A 20,752-nucleotide genomic window follows, 5' to 3' on the forward strand; every position below is an offset into this window, starting at 1 on the left:
TGTTGGGAAGCGTGCTCTTCATTAAGGGGTGTATGTTGTCTGCAATCAGTGTAGGATTCTTATTGGCTGTCATGTCCTCTTGAACAAGGTCCACTGGACCCATGGATGCTCACGTGAATGTTCCCCAGAGCATAATGGAGCAACTGCCTGCTTGTCTCCATCTTACAGTACAGGCATCAAGGAGCTGTCCCCTAGAAGACGACAGATTCGAGAAGATATTGGGATTCAGCAGACCATTCAATGCTCTGCCACTGCACCAACATCCAGTGCTGATGGTCACATGCCCATTTCAGTTCTGGTTAACGATGTTGTGGTGTTCATGTCGGTACACGGATGGGTTGTTGGCTGCGGAAACTCATTGTTAGGAGTGTCCGACATCTGTGGCTGTCCAACCCGATGACGACATCTGGACATGATTTCATGTAGGTTTTGCCACATGTTGAAGACACTCACCCAGCACTCCTTGAACACCTGATAAGTCATGCAGTTTGTAAACTGCCTGTGCTGAGCCTCTGGGACATCACAGTCTGCCCTTAGTCAGACTCAGATAGATCACATGCCTTCCACATTGTACACACGGGTGGCATGCACACTGATAACTACATGCACTGTGCGTGTTTCTGACTAGCAGTCATTCCTTGCCAGATGCTGCTGCTATGACTTGGATGGGTTTATGTCAATAGTTGGTCAGTGGTCATAATGTTCTGGCTGATCAGTGTGTGTTATTGTTACATGAATGTACTTGAATCCTGATTGTTCTTGGTGCAATTATTGTGGTTTGATTAAGATAACTATGTCTATGTAGTTGAAGTAGTTGGGATGCTGCTGGTCATTGTTGATTACTTCTCATAATTATTGCATGTTAATAAGATAAACTTGTGACATGGCTTTATTTATAATACTGTTGTAAATATTTTACTCCATACAGCACATTGTAATCTGTAATGTTTAATGCATTATACATGCTTCGAGAAATTATGTGAGTGGGAATCCATAGCTTTCACTTTTATATTGTACAGAGAAATGTGCTGTTTCTGTCTGGAAGCAAAAATAATAAAGGGCCTAATAGTTCTAAGATTATACCCAGATTCTCTCTACATGTTATTCATGGTACAAGACCTTCATACCAATGATATTTATTGTCTGGTTTTAATTTCTGTAATGTTGTTATGATATGATGGATGTATATAACACTGTGTCTTAGGTGACATGGATTAATAAGGACAAGTTCTGCAATTTGTGTGTATCATGTTGAGTCTTTGCCAATGCAAACATAAATTTCTTATTTAAAAGCTAGTGGTGGCTTAGGAAGACAAAATTGATGGGACAGAGAAGGCAGTCCAGCTCAAAATTCACCAGGAGGGCAGAAAGATAGGGATAAAAATAATGGAAAACTTGAGTGGACATGATTTATAAGCAACATGTTTATCTTTAATAATGGTAATCGACATAACATCAGATGGCTGGACGTGGGTTTCTTTTTTAATAAACATCATGAAAAATGCAAGTGAGAGAAATGAGCCAAGGAAGAAAGCAAATATAAAAATAGGCAACAGCAAATCATCTCCAGAAAGAGACACTTACTTGAAAATTGGAAAGCATTAGGGTAAGGCTAGGAGTTATATAAGTTGTTTTTGCATTGTATTTTGGCTTGCGCACTGAGATGACAATAGTCAAGGGATGCCTCCTCATATCATGTCGGACCTTCTTTTGCCCAGCATAATGCATCACGGATTCAACAAGTTGTCGTAAGTCCGCTGCAGAAATAATGAAGCGTGCTGCCTCTGTAGCTGTCCATAATTGTGAAGTGTTGCTGGTCCAAGATTTTGTGTATGAACTGACCTCACTATTATGTCCCATAAATGTTCTATGGGATTCATCTTGGGCAATCTGGGTGGTCAAAACATTTGTTCAAATTGTAAAAAATGTTCTGACATGGACCATTGTCATTCATAAAAATTCCATCATCATGGGGGAATGTGAAGTCCGTGAATGGCTGCAAGTGGTTTCCAAGAAGCCAAACCATTTCTAGTCTATGATAGGTTCAGATGGACTGGAGGACCCAGTCCATTACACATAAACACAGCCCACACCATTATGGACCACCAACAGACTACACAGTCCCTCGTTGACGACTTGTGTCCATGGCTTCATGGAGTCTGCAGCACACCCGAACCCTATCATCAGCATTTAGCAGCTGAAATGGGGATTCGTCTGGCGAGGCCACAGTTTTCCTGTTATCTAGGGTCCAACTGATATGACCACGGGCCCAGGAGAGGCATGCAGACGGTGTCGTGCTGTTAGCAAAGGCACTTGCATCTGTCACCTGGTGCCATAGCTAATTAATTCCAAATTTCACCGCACTTTCCTAACAGGTACTTTTGTCACATGTTTCACATTGATTTCTGCGGTTATTTCACACACTGTTGCTTGTCTATTAGCATTGACAACTCTATGCAAATGCTGCTGCTCTCTGTTGTTGAGTGAAGGACGTACGCTACTGCGTTGTCCAGGGGGAGCGTTAATGCCTGAAATGTGGTGTTCTCATCACACTCTTGAAACTGTGGATCTTGGAATACTGGATTCCGTAACAATTTCTGAAATGGAATGTCCCATGCATCTAGCTCCAAGTACCATTCTGCGTTCGGAGTCTGTTAACAGATGGTAGAGCAGTTTCCTGCAAAAGGCAAAGGTCCCAAGTTCTAGTCTGTCTGGCACACAGTTTTAATCTGCCAGGAAGTTTCAGAATCTGTTAACTTATTTCATGTGGCCATAATCACTTCAGATAACTTTTCACATGAATCACCTGACAGCTCTGCCAAAGCACTGCCCTTTTATACCTGTGCACACAATACTATGACCACCTGTATATGTGCTTATCGCTATTCCATGACTTTTGTCACATCAGTGTATTTGTTAATAACAATGTAACCTAAAAGTTAAGTATCTAATTCATATCAATTGACCTCTAATTGTGTGTAGGTGTTAATCAGCTGAGTAGCCCACTTGGGAAACTTCCAAAAGGCTTGGTTCATCTAAACCTTTCTCACTGTGGTTTGTCCTCAAAGGGTGTAAACCAGCTCGCACATGCACTGTCGGTCAATAAGCTGGTCCCAAGCACATTAAGCTACCTCAACCTCAGTGGGAACAATCTCAAGGAGGAAATAAATGTGAGTTATACAAGAAAGGATATAAGTAATTTTCTGTTTTTATTAATTTAAAATTCCATGTATTTGATGGTTACAATGAAGATTTTTCTGTTTGTAGAGGAAATCAATAGCCTAGGTTAATATAAGCTCAAATGAAGGGGAAAAAGTGTTTTGTCCAGAAACACACACACACACACACACACACACACAGCACATATGCAGCCAGAGAAAGAAAGGGAGGAGGGAGGGGGCATTATTCTGTGTAGTCAGTCTTCTTTTGAGAAGCTGTTTTAGTAGCATGCATGAATTTGCAATTTCCACAAAACTTCCCATGGTCAAAAAGATTAGATGTAGATTTGAAAGAGCTAAATTTTGAAATGGCAATAGATCCCAGTTAAAACATATTACAGCAGATTGTACTGACTACTGAAGTTCTGGAACAGAATTAGGCATTTATACACTTACTGTACATAGTCTATGCTAGTCTCAACTATTTGTGTCATTTACACAATACTGAAACACCAGTATGAACTCTTTGTATAAATGATCAATAGAATCACTTAACAGTAATGAATTATACAACCATTTTTATTATTTTCTTTAACTTTCACATTAACTGTTATATTTTTCAGAACCTATGTAACTTCCTTGCACAACCAAACAGTTTGACCCACTTAGACCTTTCTGGAACTGATACGGTACTAGAATCGGTAAGTAGTAAATTTGATTATTTGGTTTTGTATCATAAAAATATCATAACAAGCTTCACAGATATTAGTAAACTAGAAACAGCTTTCAGTTTGTAGAGGTGGTATTTCCAGCAAAGCTCAATAGCAGTAACAATATCTTATGGTGACTTAACTTGAGTGGAAGGTACATATTATGTTTCTTTATATGTTGCTCTGATTCCTTTTTTTGGCAAAACTGCTTCTTGCAGAAATCATCACACCTGTCGTTAACATAGTAGAGTCCACATTTTATTTAGAATGCTGTAAATTATCCATGTGATGTTTTTTATTTTAGTGAAACGATTTTGATGTAATTTATCTTCATGTACTAATTCGAGTAGTGCTTGTTTATCGAACAAAAGATGATAAAAACATCTTTCTTCTTACTGTTAAGTGAAATTGTTCCTGGACAATAAAACCATAGTTGTGATTATAAGTAGAATCATTAAATGAACAGTTCTGTTACATTTTATTATGCTAAATGTCTTCTTACGAAATGCTTAATATATAATTTACATGAAAATGACGTTTCCAGAAATTTATCTGTGATAAAACATGGTGATTCCACTGACTTGAAATAAGTACATCTTGCCTGAAGGAAGTCATTGCCCTGCATAGACTGTTTTAGTTTTGAAATACTTTATTTCATGCTTTTGCGCTATTAGCTAATTATGTCATCTTGGGTGTTTTCAAGTTACCTTCATCACAGTGAAAAATTGTAGTCACTTCCATATCTCCCTCAAATTAGCTAATTGTGCAAAAGCACAAAGTGAAGTGTTTACTTAAAAAATAAACACAACCTGTGTTGGTCAATGATTTCCATCAAGAAACACAGGTTGTGTTTATTTTTTAAGTATATATATATATATATATATATATATATATATATATATATATATATATATATATAAAAAAAGAACAAAGATGAGGTGACTTACCGAACGAAAGCGCTGGCAGGTCGATAGACACACAAACATACACACAAAATTCAAGCTTTCGCAACAAACTGTTGCCTCATCAGGAAAGAGGGAAGGAGGGGGGAAGACGAAAGGAAGTGGGTTTTAAGGGAGAGGGTAAGGAGTCATTCGAATCCCGGGAGCGGAAAGACTTACCTTAGGGGGAAAAAAGGACAGGTATACACTCGCACACACCCACATTTCCATCCACACATACAGACACAAGCAGACATATTTAAAGACAAAGAGTTTGGGCAGAGATGTCAGTCGGGGCAGAAGTGTAGAGGCAAAGAAGTTGTTGAAAGACAGGTGAGGTATGAGTGGCGGCAACTTGAAATTAGCGGAGATTGAGGCCTGCCGGATGACGAGAAGAGAGGATATACGGAAGGGCAAGTTCCCATCTCCGGAGTTCGGATAGGTTGGTGTTGGTGGGAAGTATCCAGATAACCCGGACGGTGTAACACTGTGCCAAGATGTGCTGGCTGTGCACCAAGGCATGTTTAGCCACAGGGTGATCCTCATTACCAACAAACACTGTCTGCCTGTGTCCATTCATGCGAATGGACAGTTTGTTGCTGGTCATTCCCACATGGAATGCATCACAGTGTAGGCAGGTCAGTTGGTAAATCACGTAGGTGCTTTCACACGTGGCTCTACCTTTGATCGTGTACACCTTCTGGGTTACAGGACTGGAGTAGGTGGTGGTGGGAGGGTTTATGGGACAGGTTTTGCATCGGGGGCGGTTACAAGGATAGGAGCCAGAGGGTAGGGAAGGTGGTTTGGGGATTTCATAGGGATGAACTAACAGGTTACGAAGGTTAGGTGGACGGCGGAAAGACACTCTTGGCGGAGTGGGGAGGATTTCATGAAGGATGGATCTCATTTCAGGGCAGGATTTGAGGAAGTCGTATCCCTGCTGGAGAGCCACATTCAGAGTCTGGTCCAGTCCCGGAAAGTATCCTGTCACAAGTGGGGCACTTTTGTGGTTCTTCTGTGGAGGATTCTGGGTTTGAGGGGACGAGGAAGTGGCTCTGGTTATTTGCTTCTGTACCAGGTCGGGAGGGTAGTTGCAGGATGCGAAATCTGTTTTCAGGTTGTTGGTGTAATGATTCAGGGATTCCGGACTGGAGCAGATTCGTTTGCCACGAAGACCTAGGATGTAGGGAAGGGACCGTTTGATGTGGAATGGGTGGCAGCTGTCATAATGGAGGTACTGTTGCTTGTTGGTGGGTTTGATGTGGACGGACGTGTGAAGTTGGCCATTGGACAGGTGGAGGTCAACGTCAAGGAAAGTGGCATGGGATTTGGAGTAGGACCAGGTGAATCTGATAGAACCAAAGGAGTTGAGGTTGGAGAGGAAATTCTGGAGTTCTTCTTCACTGTGAGTCCAGATCATGAAGATGTCATCAATAAATCTGTACCAAACTTTGGGTTGGCAGACTTGGGTAACCAAGAAGGCTTCCTCTAAGCGACCCATGAATAGGTTGGCGTACGAGGGGGCCATCCTGGTACCCATGGCTGTTCCCTTTAATTGTTGGTATGTCTGGCCTTCAAAAGTGAAGAAGTTGTGGGTCAGGATGAAGCTGGCTAAGGTAATGAGGAAAGAGGTTTTAGGTAGGGTGGCAGGTGATCGGCGTGAAAGGAAATGCTCCATCGCAGCGAGGCCCTGGATGTGCGGAATATTTGTGTATATGGACGTGGCATCAATGGTTACAAGGATGGTTTCCGGGGGTAACAGATTGGGTAAGGATTCCAGGCGTTCAAGGAAGTGGTTGGTGTCTTTGATGAAGGATGGGAGACTGCATGTAATGGGTTGAAGGTGTTGATCTACGTAGGCAGAGATACGTTCTGTGGGGGATTGGCAACCAGCTACAATGGGGCGGCCGGGATGATTCGGTTTGTGGATTTTAGGAAGAAGGTAGAAGGTAGGGGTGCGGGGTGTCGGTGGGGTCAGGAGGTTGATGGAGTCAGGTGAAAGGTTTTGCAGGGGGCCTAAGGTTCTGAGGATTCCTTGAAGCTCCGCCTGGACATCGGGAATGAAGACTATTAAATACAATTGTGTAGAGTAATTGTGCTTCTGGCTTTAAAATATAAATGAATCATAGGCTAAAATGTATGTACACCATGGAGTTGTTGCAAATATGTAATGATATTATTGGAGAGGTCAGGAGAGCAACCACATTTAGTTAACTTCAATTTGTTAACTGCGTGAATGGTACATTGTTACTATAGTTTAAATTAAATTAGTAAGTGAAAGATGTAAACATTAAAGGAAAGACCATAGATTGAGAATATACAAATATTTGTAATGTAAAGTCAATAGATTGAACTGTTTGTTCATGATCCTTTTCATTATGTTACGTGTATGGTTGTTAAATACTTAACACATAAATGTCTTAGATATCTCATATTTAAGTACCAATGACATCTTTCAGTGTAAAGTGTAAATGCTTTAAATCAAGAGGCTCCTTTTTGCAATTTCAGATATTTGGAGCTCTCTTGAGAGGATGTGCAACTAACTTGGTACATTTAAATGTTTCTCGCAACATGTTCAGCACAAAGAAGACTAAAGAAGTTCCACCATCATTCAAACAGTTCTTCACAAGTACTCTGAGCCTCAAATCTCTCAATATGTCATTTTGCAAACTACCTCTGGAAGCTCTGAAGTAAGTATTCAAAGTATTTTACATTTATATGATTTTTATTAAAATTGTGTAATTTTAAGTAATTTATGTAGTAAGATTTGATTTTCAAATGTCCTTTGTAATTCCTGCCATTTTTATGCAATAATGGCTACATTTGTTTGGTAGAAGAGTAACTTCAACGTATGTGGAATTATTCACTGTTCTTGGCATATTTCTTGGGAAAATAGTGTCATGTATGTTACTGAAAGTACAAAAACAGAAAAAATAATTTGGATGAAATGAAAGTGTAATATCTATCAAGTTGAAAGAAAATTTAAAGTACTTTTTAATTTTATTTATTTATTTATTTAGCACAGTTGTGTTGAAGTTCTGATGCTTTGTGTGTGTGTGTGTGTGTGTGTGTGTGTGTGTGTGTGTGTGTGTGTCTGTGTGTGTGTGTGTGTGTTTGTTTGTTTGTTTTTTCCCTGTGGGCATGGTTGCTTCATGAGGAAAACTAAACTGTGGTAAGCAAAACTGTATTGTAAGTAATTATGTTGGATACCTACCTATCATTTACTGAAAGCAGAGCATATGGTGCACTGTCCACAAAAACACAAATACTGGTCATACACTTTTACTTGGCCCGTCTGTGATTGTTGTTGACGCCTGACTTTGTGCTGCTCCAGATTGTTAACACTAGTTGCCAGCCTTAGCTACATAACAGTATTGTGTGCTGAAACTATAAGTAGCCATTGTAATAATATTGTAGATCTGTGTGCTTTGCGATTGTTAATATTATTTACAGAAATGAATGAAGAAGATGTACGTGGTCCTTTTAGTGACTCGTTAAACTTTTGTGTTACTTCTGCAACATGTTCGTTTCTTTTATGAGCTATAAGTTGGATGCTGAGGGAGAAGGTGGGGCTTGTGTCAGCAGCCAGTGTGTTGTTACAAGCCAATAACAAGCTTCCACTGCTCAGGCCAAGTAAAAGTGTGAGATCAGTGGGTAAAGACTAACAAATATTGAGGTTTTAGAACTGCTAAATATGCTGACTGTAATGATTGTCTTGACCACAAACTCGAACAACATATGAAAATGCTGTCCACAGTGTGAAATAAAATTTAGAATACAGACTGCCAGGTTGGAATATCAAACAACATGAAATTCATAATTGTTAAAAGAATTAAGACCTATTAATTTCCTGTGGCTTATGTGTATCTACACTACTGGCCATTAAAATTGCTACACCACGAAGATGACGTGCTACAGACGGGAAATTTAACAGAGAGGAAGAAGATGCTGTGATATGCAAATGATTAGATTTTCAGAGCATTCACACAAGGTTGGCGCCGGTGGCGACACCTACAACGTGCTGACATGAGGAAAGGTTCCAGCCAATTTCTCACAGCAGTTGACTGACGTTGCCTGGTGAAACGTTGTAATGCCTCGTGTAAGGAGGAGAAATGCGTACCATCACGTTTCCGACTTTTATCAAAGTCGGATTGTAGCCTATCATGATTGTGGTTTATCGGATAGCGACATTGCTTCTCGCGTTGGTCGAGATCCAACTGGTGGGTTCAGGAGGGTAATACGGAACACCATGCTGGATCCCAACAGCCTCGTATCACTAGCAGTCGAGATGACAGGCGTCTTATCCGCATGGGTGTAACAGATCGTGCAGCCACGTCTCGATCCCTGAGTCAACAGATGGGGACGTTTGCAATACATCAACCATCTGCACGAACAGTTCAACGACGGTTGCAGCAGCGCGGACTATCAGCTCGGAGACCATGTTGCAGTTACCCTTGACGCTGCATCACATACAGGAGCTCCTGCGATGGTGTACTCAACAACGAACCTGGGCGTGCGAATGGCAAAACGTCATTTTTTTTTTTTTTTCGGATGAATCCAGGTTCTGTTTACAGCATCATGTTGGTCGCATCCATGTTTGGTGACATCTCGGTGAATGCACATTGGAGGTGTGTATTCATCATTGCAATTCTGGCGTATCACCCGGCGTGATGGTATGGGGTGCCATTGGTTACATGGCTCGGTCACCTCTTGTTCACATTGTCGGCACTTTGAACAGTGGACGCTACATTTCAGATGTGTTACGACCCGTGGCTCTACCCTTCATTCGATCCCTGCGAAACCCTACATATCAGCAGTATAATGCACGACCGCATGTTGCAGGTCCTGTACGGGCCTTTCTGGATACAGAAAATGTTCGACTGCTGCCCTGGCCAGCACATTCTCCAGATCCCCCACCAATTGAAAACGTCTGGTCTATGGTGACCAAGCAACTGGCTCGTCACAAGACGCCAGTCACTACTCTTGATGAACTGTGGTATTGTGTTGCATGGGCTGCATGGGCAGCCGTACCTGTACACGCCAACAAAGCCCTGTTTGATTCAATGCCCAGGCGTATCAAGGCAGTTATTATGGCCAGAGGTGGCTGTTCTGGGTACTGATTTCTCAGGATCTATGCACCGAAACTGTGTGAAAATGTAATCACATGTCAGCTCTAGTATAATATATTTGTCCAATGAATACCCGTTTATCATCTGCATTTCTTCTTGGTGTAGCAATTTTAATGGCCAGTAGTGTAGATCCAGAATTTGGAGGGACTGTCCTTTCTTTTAGCAGGTGTGTTTTTTATTGTTTTATCAATGTTACAAAAAGGATTGGTTGTACTCTCCACACACAGGAGATGTCGAGTCGCAACAAAAGAGTGCTGTAGAAACACACACACAAAAAGCACAACCTGCACACACGACCACCTTGAGTGGAAGACAAACCTTCAAACCTCGTTAACAAAGGAGTGTATCCAGTTGCAAGAATTTAATAATTTTTGTGTAGGTGTGAAATGATGGTCAGAACACTAATTCAGTGGTACTGAAAAGTGGAATACACTTGACAGTGTAACTGGAAGAAATTTGATAGGTATCTTACATTTTTTTCGTAACATATATCTTCTGTTGTTCCTTACTTGGCAACGAGGTTATTAGTAAAAAAAATTAAGGAGTGAAGCTAACAACTGAGGAAATAGTTGAAATGCTGAGTTGTTAGTAGTCACGTAAACTAGACTTAGAACTTTGGAAGCTTTTGGACAAGCTATACTTCAGAGATGCCGCCACGCCCCCTCCCCTCTGCCTCCCATCTCCCCCTCTCCCCCCTCTCCGCCCTCTCCCCCCTCTCCTCCCTCTCCCCCTCTCCTTCCTCTCCCCCCTCTCCCCCTCTCCTTCCTCTCCCCCCTCTCCTCCCTCTCTCCCCCCCTCTCCCCCCTCTCCCCCCTCTCCCCCCTCTCCCCCCTCTCCCCCCTCTCCCCCCTCTCCCCCCTCTCCCCCTCTCCCCCCTCTCCCCCCTCTCCGCCCTCTCCCCCCTCTCCGCCCTCTCCGCCCTCTCCCCCCTCTCCCCCCTCTCCCCCTCTCCCCCCTCTCCCCCCTCTCCCCCTCTCCCCCCCTCTCCCCCCTCTCCCCCCCTCTCCCCCTCTCTCCTCCCCTTTCCCCCCACATGCATAGAGAGATTGTCCCACCTGACAGCACTGTGCTAGCATGCAGTTTAAGAGGACTGAAGGGATGTGTCAGGTGGAGTGGGCAAGGGATGGTAGGAAGTGTGGAGAGAAGTGGGAGAGAAGGAGGGATGGGAAAGGGCAGGTGATAGCTGTGAGGTCAGCAGGGGCATGGGATGGGAATGTGGCACTGGTGAGCTCAGCTGATTCTGGCTGTAGCAGCAGTTGTTTTACATAGCTATGTATCTTTGTGTTAGGAAATGAGAAATGCGCTACCCCCAGTCTTTTCTAACTATCCCAATGTGGTATTCTGCCACTTGCATAATGTCCTATTCTGTCCTTATGCCACACCCAATCCTGACTCATTGTCATGTGGATTGTACTGCTGTGGAAGACCTGTTTACTGATACCTGTCCGACACTCACCAAGCAAAGCCCACTCCAACCGCGTTATAGGTTTATCTTATCCTGTTGGACATGTGGCTGCCTGTGGAACCAGTTGTGTCATATACCAGCTCTGTAATAACTTGTGCACAGCCTTTTACACGAGCGCGACCATCAACTGGCTGTCATCTCAAATGATAGTTCACTGCCAAACTGTGGCTGAGAGCAGTGTTCACTGACTGGTTGTAGAACACACTGCTGAGCATGAGGTGGTGGATTTTCACAGCCTGTGGTATTTGCATTTTTACCCATACCACCAACTTCTCTGAATTACATATATGAGAATTTTCCTACAACACATCCTGAAATTCGGAACTCCTCTAATTGTCAGTCTCAGTCTCCACGAACGCCTGTCTCGCACCTGTCCCACGAACCTCACTTCACGCATCTGTCCTGCTCCCACACGCTCTTGTCCATAGTATCCTTATTCCCCCATTGTGTCTCCCCCTCCTTGTTGACTCCTGCAGGACATTGTGCACTGCGCACAGCTGTCCCTGCCTACAGAAATAGTGAGCTGAGCTCACCAGTGCCACAATCCCGTCCCATCTTCCTGCTAACCTGCTGCCTCTCCCTCCCAGTCATCAGCATTTCAAGATCAACTTCCGGAAACATACATACTCGTACGGTCCTTAGGGTCCCAGGTATCACATCCTGTAGCAATTCACCCTAGTGGGCCTTTGTTTGGAAGAAATGGATAAAAAAGAAAAAAAAAAAAAAAGAAAGCTTCGGAATTTCACACAAGAATCTATACTATTACAATATAATGCATATACTGTCAGTTGAAGTAATGCAGGAGCCAACACATCTGCTTAGTGTGGAAAAAGTTGGGGGTTCAAAGCTTGTCAGATGGTGTAACATTTTCTTTTGTTTTCAAATCTTTATCTAAATGACTTTGATCTTTATGATATTAAATCTTGTAATGAAAAATACACTTTTGACTGCGTTGCTCAACCAATGGAAACAATTCTACTTTTGTTTTTTAATCAATAAATCAGCATTTTCTAACATTTAAATATTGTGATGGATAAATAAAAATAGTTAAAAATCACATACACAAGTATCCCAAATGAAAAAAGGACAGGTACAAAAAATGTTAGCTAGTGAAAAAAGTTAATACAATGTTTCCAACTCCCTTTAACCCATATGTAAGGGCAGAACACCTAGCTCTCATGCACTCGGTAGAGCTATTGCTGGTGTCTGAAGTAGCTGTCCCCGTCGAGTCTGAATCTGCTGCGTCTGATATTTCCTCAGAACCAAGCGACGAAATTTCACTGTCACTGTCTGGTTGAAGTTGAATAATGACGCTCCTGATGACTTTGTCCAACAGTGGGTCTCTCTGCCAGTGTTCGTCCATAATAGTGTTCACTTTTCACACGCCTTCTTTCAGTCATCTTTCGTAATGCTCTGTATGCCTTCGTCATATGTTGGGAAAGGATAATGCTGCTGACATTGTTTGATGAAACTTTCTGCTTCATTAAATTCAGGACAAGCTAGATGGTGTTTAGATCGCAGTTGTAGGGTGGAAGGCGTAACAGTGTAAGTCCTTTGCTGGATTATTTTAGTACTCTTATCTGCTGTATAGTCTGTCTCAGGTTTGTAACATTTCACAACTTTGAAGAGCTCATTGTGTGTTAAATCTGCACTGAATGGAAATTCATGCATAGTCAGCACGATTGTGTATCAGCTTTACTAGATGCAGTGTAAAGCGCTTTATTTTCGTGAATGCAATGGTCGGGTGCATTGCCTAATATCACAATACTTCCATCTGGAATATTTGGTATTAGGCGCTCTCACAATGATTTTACATAATTTAGTTGTTTATTTCTTTAAGAGAGTATTCTGATGTTTATCTTGAATCGTAGAAGAGCTCTGCACCCTCAGTGAACCCCGATTCTCCTCCCACATGAGCCTCTTTGGCCAGAATGTTCATTTTTCTGCACAGCTCTTTCGTCACTATGCTGCCAACGTTTACTGACAATATAGTGTGTGTGCACCCTTATTTCATCAGTATATACAATGGGTTTCTTCGCTGTACTTAATCTTTCCTAGTGCACTTGTTGCTCACTCCAGAGCTGTTTCTAATGGTATAAGCAGATCTTTTAGTTTTTCTTCTTGTGAGAACTGAACTACATTATTAACAGAGTTCTCTGTCTGAGCGTACTCTTCGATAACGTAATATTTGCACGATCACTGTCCAGTTCAGCAGACAGTTAGCAGTAGTAAGGCACTAATAACTATAACAAGACTGTACGATGCCGAGTTATGTGTGTCATTCGTGTATTCTCCATTATTGTTGGACGCCTTCGGCCCCGTCAGTATGTAAACAAAGCTTAATTCCACCTTCTGCTGTCGTCAGTTGTAAAATAACAGATAATACTTATATTTAATGTTAAACAATGAAAAATCCAGGCTGAAATGTATCAATGTAATAAAAGGATACTTGCCACTCACCATGTAGCAGAGATGCTGAGTCACAGAAAGGCACAACCAAAAGACTGCTTTCAGCCAACAAGGCCCATGTCAAAATTAGACACACACACACACACACACACACACACACACACTCACTCACTCATGCAAATGCAACTCATACACTTATCACTGTCTCTGGCAGCTGGAGCCAGACTGAGAGCAGTAGGGCATTATAGGAGAGGCAACCAGGTGGGGACAAAGAGGAGACTGGGGCAGGGAGGCAGAGGGGTAGCAGAGTAGGGGTGCCGGGTGGTAAAGTGATGCTCGGAGCGTGCCAGGAAGAAGTGGAGACGGGGGCAGCTAGGTGCAGTTGGGAGGTTATACGGAGGGTGTGAGGGTTAGTGGAAAAGGAAAGAAGTAAAAGGACTGGATGTGTTGGTGGAATAGAGAGCTGTATAGGGAAGGGGCTAGATGGGTAAGTACAATGAGTTAATGAAGGTTGAGACCAGGAGGGTTACGAGAACATAACCTTCTCCTTTGAATGCATTACCTGCAAACAAATATGCTGTAAGCCATGGACACCAGCATAGCACCATCCTATGCCAACAAATTCATGGGCCATCTAGAGAATGTCCAGAATACCAAATTCCTCAATTGGTTCAGATTCGTTGATGACATCTTTGTGATCTGGATCGAGGGTGAGGACACCCTATCCACGGTCCTCCAGAACTGTGACACCTTCTACCCCATTCGCTTCATCTGGTCCTACACAACCTATCAAACCACCTTCCTCGATGTTGACCTCCACGTCAAAGATGGCTATATGGCCTAGCCACCTGTAGCCGTCACATCCGTAGTGACCCCCAGCGGGCCCGGGGGTTAGAATAGGTCCAAGGTATTCCCGCCAGTCGTAAGAGGCGACTAAAAGGAGTCTTGCACCTTTCAGCCTTTGTGATGGTCCCCTGTAGGGTTTGACCTCCAGCACGGTAGCCAGTCTGTTGTGGTGGGGCCGCCACGTACCCTGTTGGTTGTAGCCCCCGACTACACAGGGATCACTCTGCTGGTGCCTGCACCAGGATTGGCACCTGTGGGAAGGGCCCCTGATCGGAGTGGGCATCATCAGGGCACGTGACAAACCATGAAGTGTAGTACGTAATCTCTTGCTGGTGTTCTGCCGCCAGCAGTTTCTAAGTGGGCCAAGTCTAACTTCAGTGCTAAGAAATATGACCCCAAATCATTCACCTCCCAGGCCACACCATGATAGGAACGCCAGGCTAAGGATGACAGTGAAGTTTATTCACACACGTACCTTGTATGTACAAGAGTTGCTGGGGAGTATTTCATGCCCATGAAGCCTCAGTTTTTGTGGAACATTTAGAAGACAAGTTTGCCGAGGTGGAATGCTTGTCTAAAATGTGCTCTGGGTCAGTCTTGATCAAAACAGCATCCTCTGCCCAGTCACGGGAGTTACTCGCTTGCGACAAGCTGGGGGATGTGTCTGTAACCATCATGCCCCATAAGAGCTTAAATATGGTACAGGGTCTTATATTCCACAGAGACCTTCTTCTGCAATCTGACGATGAGCTGTGTGCCAATTTAGAGCAGCGAGGTATTAATTTCATCCGGTGCGTTCATCAGGGTCCGAGGGATAATCAGGTTGCCGGTGCCTTCGAGGGTGACACATTGCCTGAGAAGGTCAAGGTGATGGTCCACCGCAGTGACATCAAGCCATATATACCTCCCCCATTAGGATGCTTTAAGTGCTGGAAGTTAGGCCATATGATTTCCTACTGTACTTCCAGTGTCACATGTTGAGATTGTGGACGTCCATCACATCCCAACACTCCACGTGCCCTGCCTCCCATCTGTGTCAGCTGCAGAGAGCATCATTCACCTTGCTTGCCAGACTGCAGGATTTTACAGAAAGAGAGGTAAATCATGGAATATAAGGCCCTGGACCAACTGACCTATACTGAGGCTAAGAGGAAATTTGGGTGCCTACATCCTGTGGCTATGATTTCTTCTTACGCCGCTGCTAGGAGAACATTTGTCGCCTCATTAGTTCCTTATATTCCTGTCGCCTCTCAGAACCAGAAGGCTACACCTGCCCCCTTAATGGTGGGGGGCACTTCCCTCCCTGTTGCTCCCGCATTACCTACTTCAGGAGCAACACCCCCTCAACCATTGAACCATTGGTGATATCTGTCCCCACTTCTGAGCTGGAGAAGCATAAGTCTTCTTCGGCTCCTCTCACTATGATGGGGTCCCTTGGGTCACTCCCTTCCCAGGTTTCTGCTAGCAGGAAAGATGACGCTCACCAGTGGCTGAAGAGCCCAAAAGCAGCTGGTCATCGGGCTTCACGCGCATCCACAGTCGTGGAGACTGAAAAAGTGAAGTCCTCCCAGACAGGGAGACCCAAGGAGCAGCGAGATAAATCCAAAAATAAGGTCCCAAAGACAAAGGGAATTGTGGTGGCACCCACACCACCGCTACCTGCAAGCTCTGCATCTGCGGATGAGGTGGAGATTTTGACATCCACTGAGGACCTGGATCTCGCCAGACCCTCGGACACAATGGATATAAACTGCTCAGGCAAAAAGTTGGTGGCGGCAGGTGACCCTGAGGCGTAAACTGCCTCTTTGAATATACCATGCCTTCCCAGTCTCACGATGACGTCATCTTCTAGTGGAATTGTGGCAGTTTTTTTCCACCAGCTGGCTGAGCTACGACAGCTGTTAAGCTCTACATCTGCTTTTTGCATTGCCCCCCAGGAAATGCGGGCCCCCGCCCTCTGCAGCCATAAGGGATATTACTGGAACTGTAGTGACTATAATCAAGTGTCAGGTGGGGGTATGCGTTTGTGTCCTAAACTCAGTCTGTAGTGAACCTGTACCCCTTCAAACCCCTCTTGAAGCTGTGCCTGTCAGAAAAAGGACGATGCAGGAAATAACTGTCTGCAATGTATATCTTCCTCCAGATGGTGCAGTATCCCTGAATGTATTAACAGTTCTGATTGATTGTGGGGTGGCACCGTGCTTACTGGCCAAGGCAGAGATGTCAAAACTTTACTGTCTGAGTTGAACTACGGCTTCTTAAATACTGAGGCCGCCACACATTTCAGTGTGGCTCATGTTAGTTGCTCGGCTCTTCATTTATCAATTTGCAGCCTATCCAGTGCAGAGCACATGACGACCTGTGTGGTAGTGACCACTTCCCCATCTTCCTGTCAGTTCCCCGGCATCAGGCCCATGGACGCCTGCATAGATGGCATATGGGAAACATTCACCTCTGCTGTCACCATTGAATCTCCCCCACATGGTAACATGAATGTGATGATTGAGCATGTGACTACAACAATCGATTCTGTGGGAGAAAACACGATCCCTCAGTCTTCAGGGTGCCCCCAGTGAAGGGCAGCCCCTTGGTGGTTGCTGGAATTCACTGAAGCAATTAAGGAGTATTGGTGAGCTCTACATAAGTGTCACCCTTTCCTGGAGCTCCTCATAGCCTTGAAACGGCTCCAGGCCCGTGTTTGTCAGCTTATCAAACGACAGAAGCAATAGTGTTGGGAGAGATATGTGTCGACCATTGGGTGCCATACGTCACCTTCCCAAGTCTGGGCAAAGATCAAACATGTTTTCGGGTACCAGTGTTAACATAAATGGTATGTTATCTACTGACACAGTCGCGATTGCCGAGCACTTTGAGGAGCACTATGCTCAAGCCTCTGCGTCAGAGAATTACCCCCCAGACTTTCGCACTCTCAAGCGGCAGCTGGTAGGGTAAGTGCTCTTGTTCACTACACGCCACAGTGAATCCTGTAACGTCCCATTTACAGAATGGGAGCTCCTCAGTGCCCTTGCCCACTGCCCCGACACAGCTCCTGGGCCAGATCGGATCCACAGTCAGATGATTAAACATCTCTCATCTGCCTACAAGCAACATCTCCTCATCACCTTTAAGCGGATCTGGTGCAATGGCATCTTTCCATCACAATGTTGGGAGAGCACCATCATTCTGGTACTCAAATCCGGTCGAAACCCGCTTGATGTGGATAGCTACTGGCCCATCAGCCTCACCAACTTTCTGTGTAAGCTGCTGGAACATACGGTGTGTCGCCGGTTGGGTAGGGTCCTTGAGTCTCATGGCCTACAGGCTCCATGTCAGTGCGGCTTCCGCCAGGGTCGCTCTACCACTGATAATGTTGTGTCCCTCGAGTCTCTTTCAGATGCCAAACCTGGTTGCCATCTTTTTTGATCAACGAAAAGCATATGACATGACCTGGCGACATTATATCCTTTCCAAATTATACAAGTGGGGTCTCAGAGATCCGCTCCCAATTATTATCCAAATAATACTTCCCGTGACCAAGGTGGTGCCTCCCATAGTTCCCCCCATATGTAGGAGAATGGGGTCCCGCAGGGCTCTGCATTGAGTGCTCTCTGTTTTTAGTGGTCATTCACGGTCAAGCAGCAGCTGTAGGACCATCCGTCTCACCTTCTCTGTATACAGATGACCACTGCATTTTGTACTGCTCCACCAGTGCTGGTGATGCTGAGTGGCACCTACAGTGAGCCATCCAAAAGGCGCAGTCATGGGCTCTACCCCTCAGTTTCCAGTTTTCAGTCTAAAAGTTGTGTGTTAAGCACTTCTGTAGGTGTCATGCCATTCATCCGGAACCAGAACTTTACCTTGAAGACGATCCACTCACTGTAGTGGAGACTTATCGATTCTTAGGACTGGTTTTCGATGCCCGATTGACGTGGCTTCCTTACCTTTGTCAGCTGAAGTGGAAGTGATGGCAGCACCTCAATGCCCTCCGCTGCCTGAGCAACACCAACTTTGGTGCAGATCGCTCTATGCTGTTGCAGCTCTACAGAGCCCTTGTTCAATCCCGCCTTGACTATGGGAGTGTGGTTTATGGTTTGGCAGTGTCCTGAGCATTCCGTTTACTCGACCCTGTGCACCAGTGTGGCATTTGCCTAGCGACAGGAGCTTTTAGGACTCGTCGGGTGACCAGTGTCTTTGTGGAGACCGGAGTCCCTCCATTGAAGGATAGGCTTGCTCAACTGCTCACCAGTTATATTGCACATATTCGTAGTTTTCCTGCGCATCTGAATCACCGTCTCCTTTTACCACTCATGGTGGTTCATCTCCAGCATTGGTGGCCCAGGTCTGGACTTCCAATTGCAGTTTGTGTCCTATCCCTGGTTTCTTAACTGGAGTCCTTGCCTTTACCACATATACTTGAAGTCCATTCACGTATAACTCCATGGTGTACACGTAGGCCGCAGCTTCGCCTGGACCGTTCATTTGGCCCTAAGAACTCAGTTAACCCCACAGTCCTGTCGATTCTTGACATGCACCAAGGCCACGAAGTGGTTTGCACAGACGGCTCAATGGCTCGTGCTCATGTCTGCTTCGCATATGTCCATGGAGGACATATTGAACAGCATTCCTTGCCCGATGGCTGCAGTGTTTTCACTGCATAGCTAGTGGCTATATCTTGTGCTCTTGAGCACATCAGTTCATGCTCTGGGGAGTTGTTTCTTCTGTGTACTGACTCCTTGAGCAGCCTACAAGCTATCGACTACTGCTACCCTTGTAATCCTTTGGTAGCGACCATCCAGGAGTCCGCCTATGCCCTGGAATGGTCCAGACATTCAGTGGTGTTTGTCTGGACCCCAGGTCATGTCAGAACCCCAGGCAACAAACTTGCCGACAGGCTGGCCAAACAGGCTTTGCGGAAACCGCTTGTGGAGATCGGCTTCTCTGCAACTGACCTGCGTTCAGTACTACGCCACAAGGTTTTGCAGCTGTGGGAGACGAAATGGCATAACCTCAGCATGCACAACAAACTGAGTGCTGTTAAGGAGACTATGAATGTGTGGCAGTCCTTCATACGGGTCTCTCACAGCGACTCTGTGGCTCTCTGCCAGCTACGCATTGGCCACGCTTTTGTGACACACGTCTACCTCCTGCGCCGTGATGACCCACCTCAGTGTTGGTGCGGTGCCCGGCTGACAGTGGCCCATATCTGGGTGAGCTGTCCTTCTTTGGCTGCCCTGCAATGGACTCTTCAGTTACTGGACTCGTTGCTATTAATTTTAGCTGCCAGTGCCTCATGTTTTATATGTGACAGTGGGTTTTATCGTTCTATATAAGTTTTAGTGCATGCCCTTTGTCCCTTTGTGTTCTCTATTCTAATGCTTTTAGGGTGGATGTTTTAATGTGTCGCAAAGTGGCTGGCTTTTCCTTTTTATTCTCATGGTCGGCCAGGCACGGTCATCTGCTCTCTTGTTTTTATCCCCTTCTACCGTTTTCTTGCTTCCCTCTGTGGTTTTCTTTTCCTGTTTTTTTTTTTTTTTTTTTTTTTTTTTCATAGTAGTGTTGGTTGTTCTTCTGTATCTTCCTTTCTCCTGTTCTTGCGCTGTCCATCCCCCCTTTTTTTCATTCCCTTTTGCAATTATCTTACTGGGAACAAGGGACCGATGACCTCGCAGTTTGGTCCCATCTGTAGTGACGAGTGGTCCCCCCGGATGCAAAACTTATCCCATACATCCTCCTCCCACCATCACTTAGTCCATTCTGGTCACAAGCATCACCTATCCCATCAAAGGCAGGGCTACCTGTAAAGCCTACAAGGTAAGCTGCAAGTAGTGTGCTGCATTCTACCTGGGCATGACAATCAACTAGTTGTTTGTCTGCATGAATGGCCACTGACAAACTGTGGCTAAGAAACAACTGGACCACCCTCTTGCTGAGAACTCCACCCAACACGATGTCCTTCATCTCAGTGACTGCTTCAAAGCCTGTGCCATCTGAATCCTTCCCACCACCACCAGACTTCCTGAATTGCGCAAGTGGGAACTCTCCCTGCAATAATCCTACCTTCCCTTATCCCTCCTGGTCGCAAACTTCATTAGTC

General features: G+C 44.7%; 1 protein-coding gene across 1 annotated transcript in view; it reads left to right on the plus strand.

Annotated features, from left to right (window-relative positions):
• LOC124605305 (F-actin-uncapping protein LRRC16A) overlaps window positions 1-20,752 on the plus strand; it is a 528,830-nt gene that overhangs the window by 292,078 nt on the left and 216,000 nt on the right. Inside the window, exons 10-12 of the mRNA XM_047136886.1 lie at window positions 2,983-3,170; window positions 3,782-3,859; window positions 7,318-7,499. Of these exons, the coding sequence (XP_046992842.1) occupies window positions 2,983-3,170; window positions 3,782-3,859; window positions 7,318-7,499 (448 nt within the window). The remainder of the gene's footprint in view (window positions 1-2,982; window positions 3,171-3,781; window positions 3,860-7,317; window positions 7,500-20,752) is intronic.

This window comes from Schistocerca americana, chromosome 3 (genome assembly GCF_021461395.2).
Source record: "Schistocerca americana isolate TAMUIC-IGC-003095 chromosome 3, iqSchAmer2.1, whole genome shotgun sequence".
NCBI classification, from domain to species: Eukaryota; Metazoa; Arthropoda; class Insecta; order Orthoptera; family Acrididae; genus Schistocerca; species Schistocerca americana.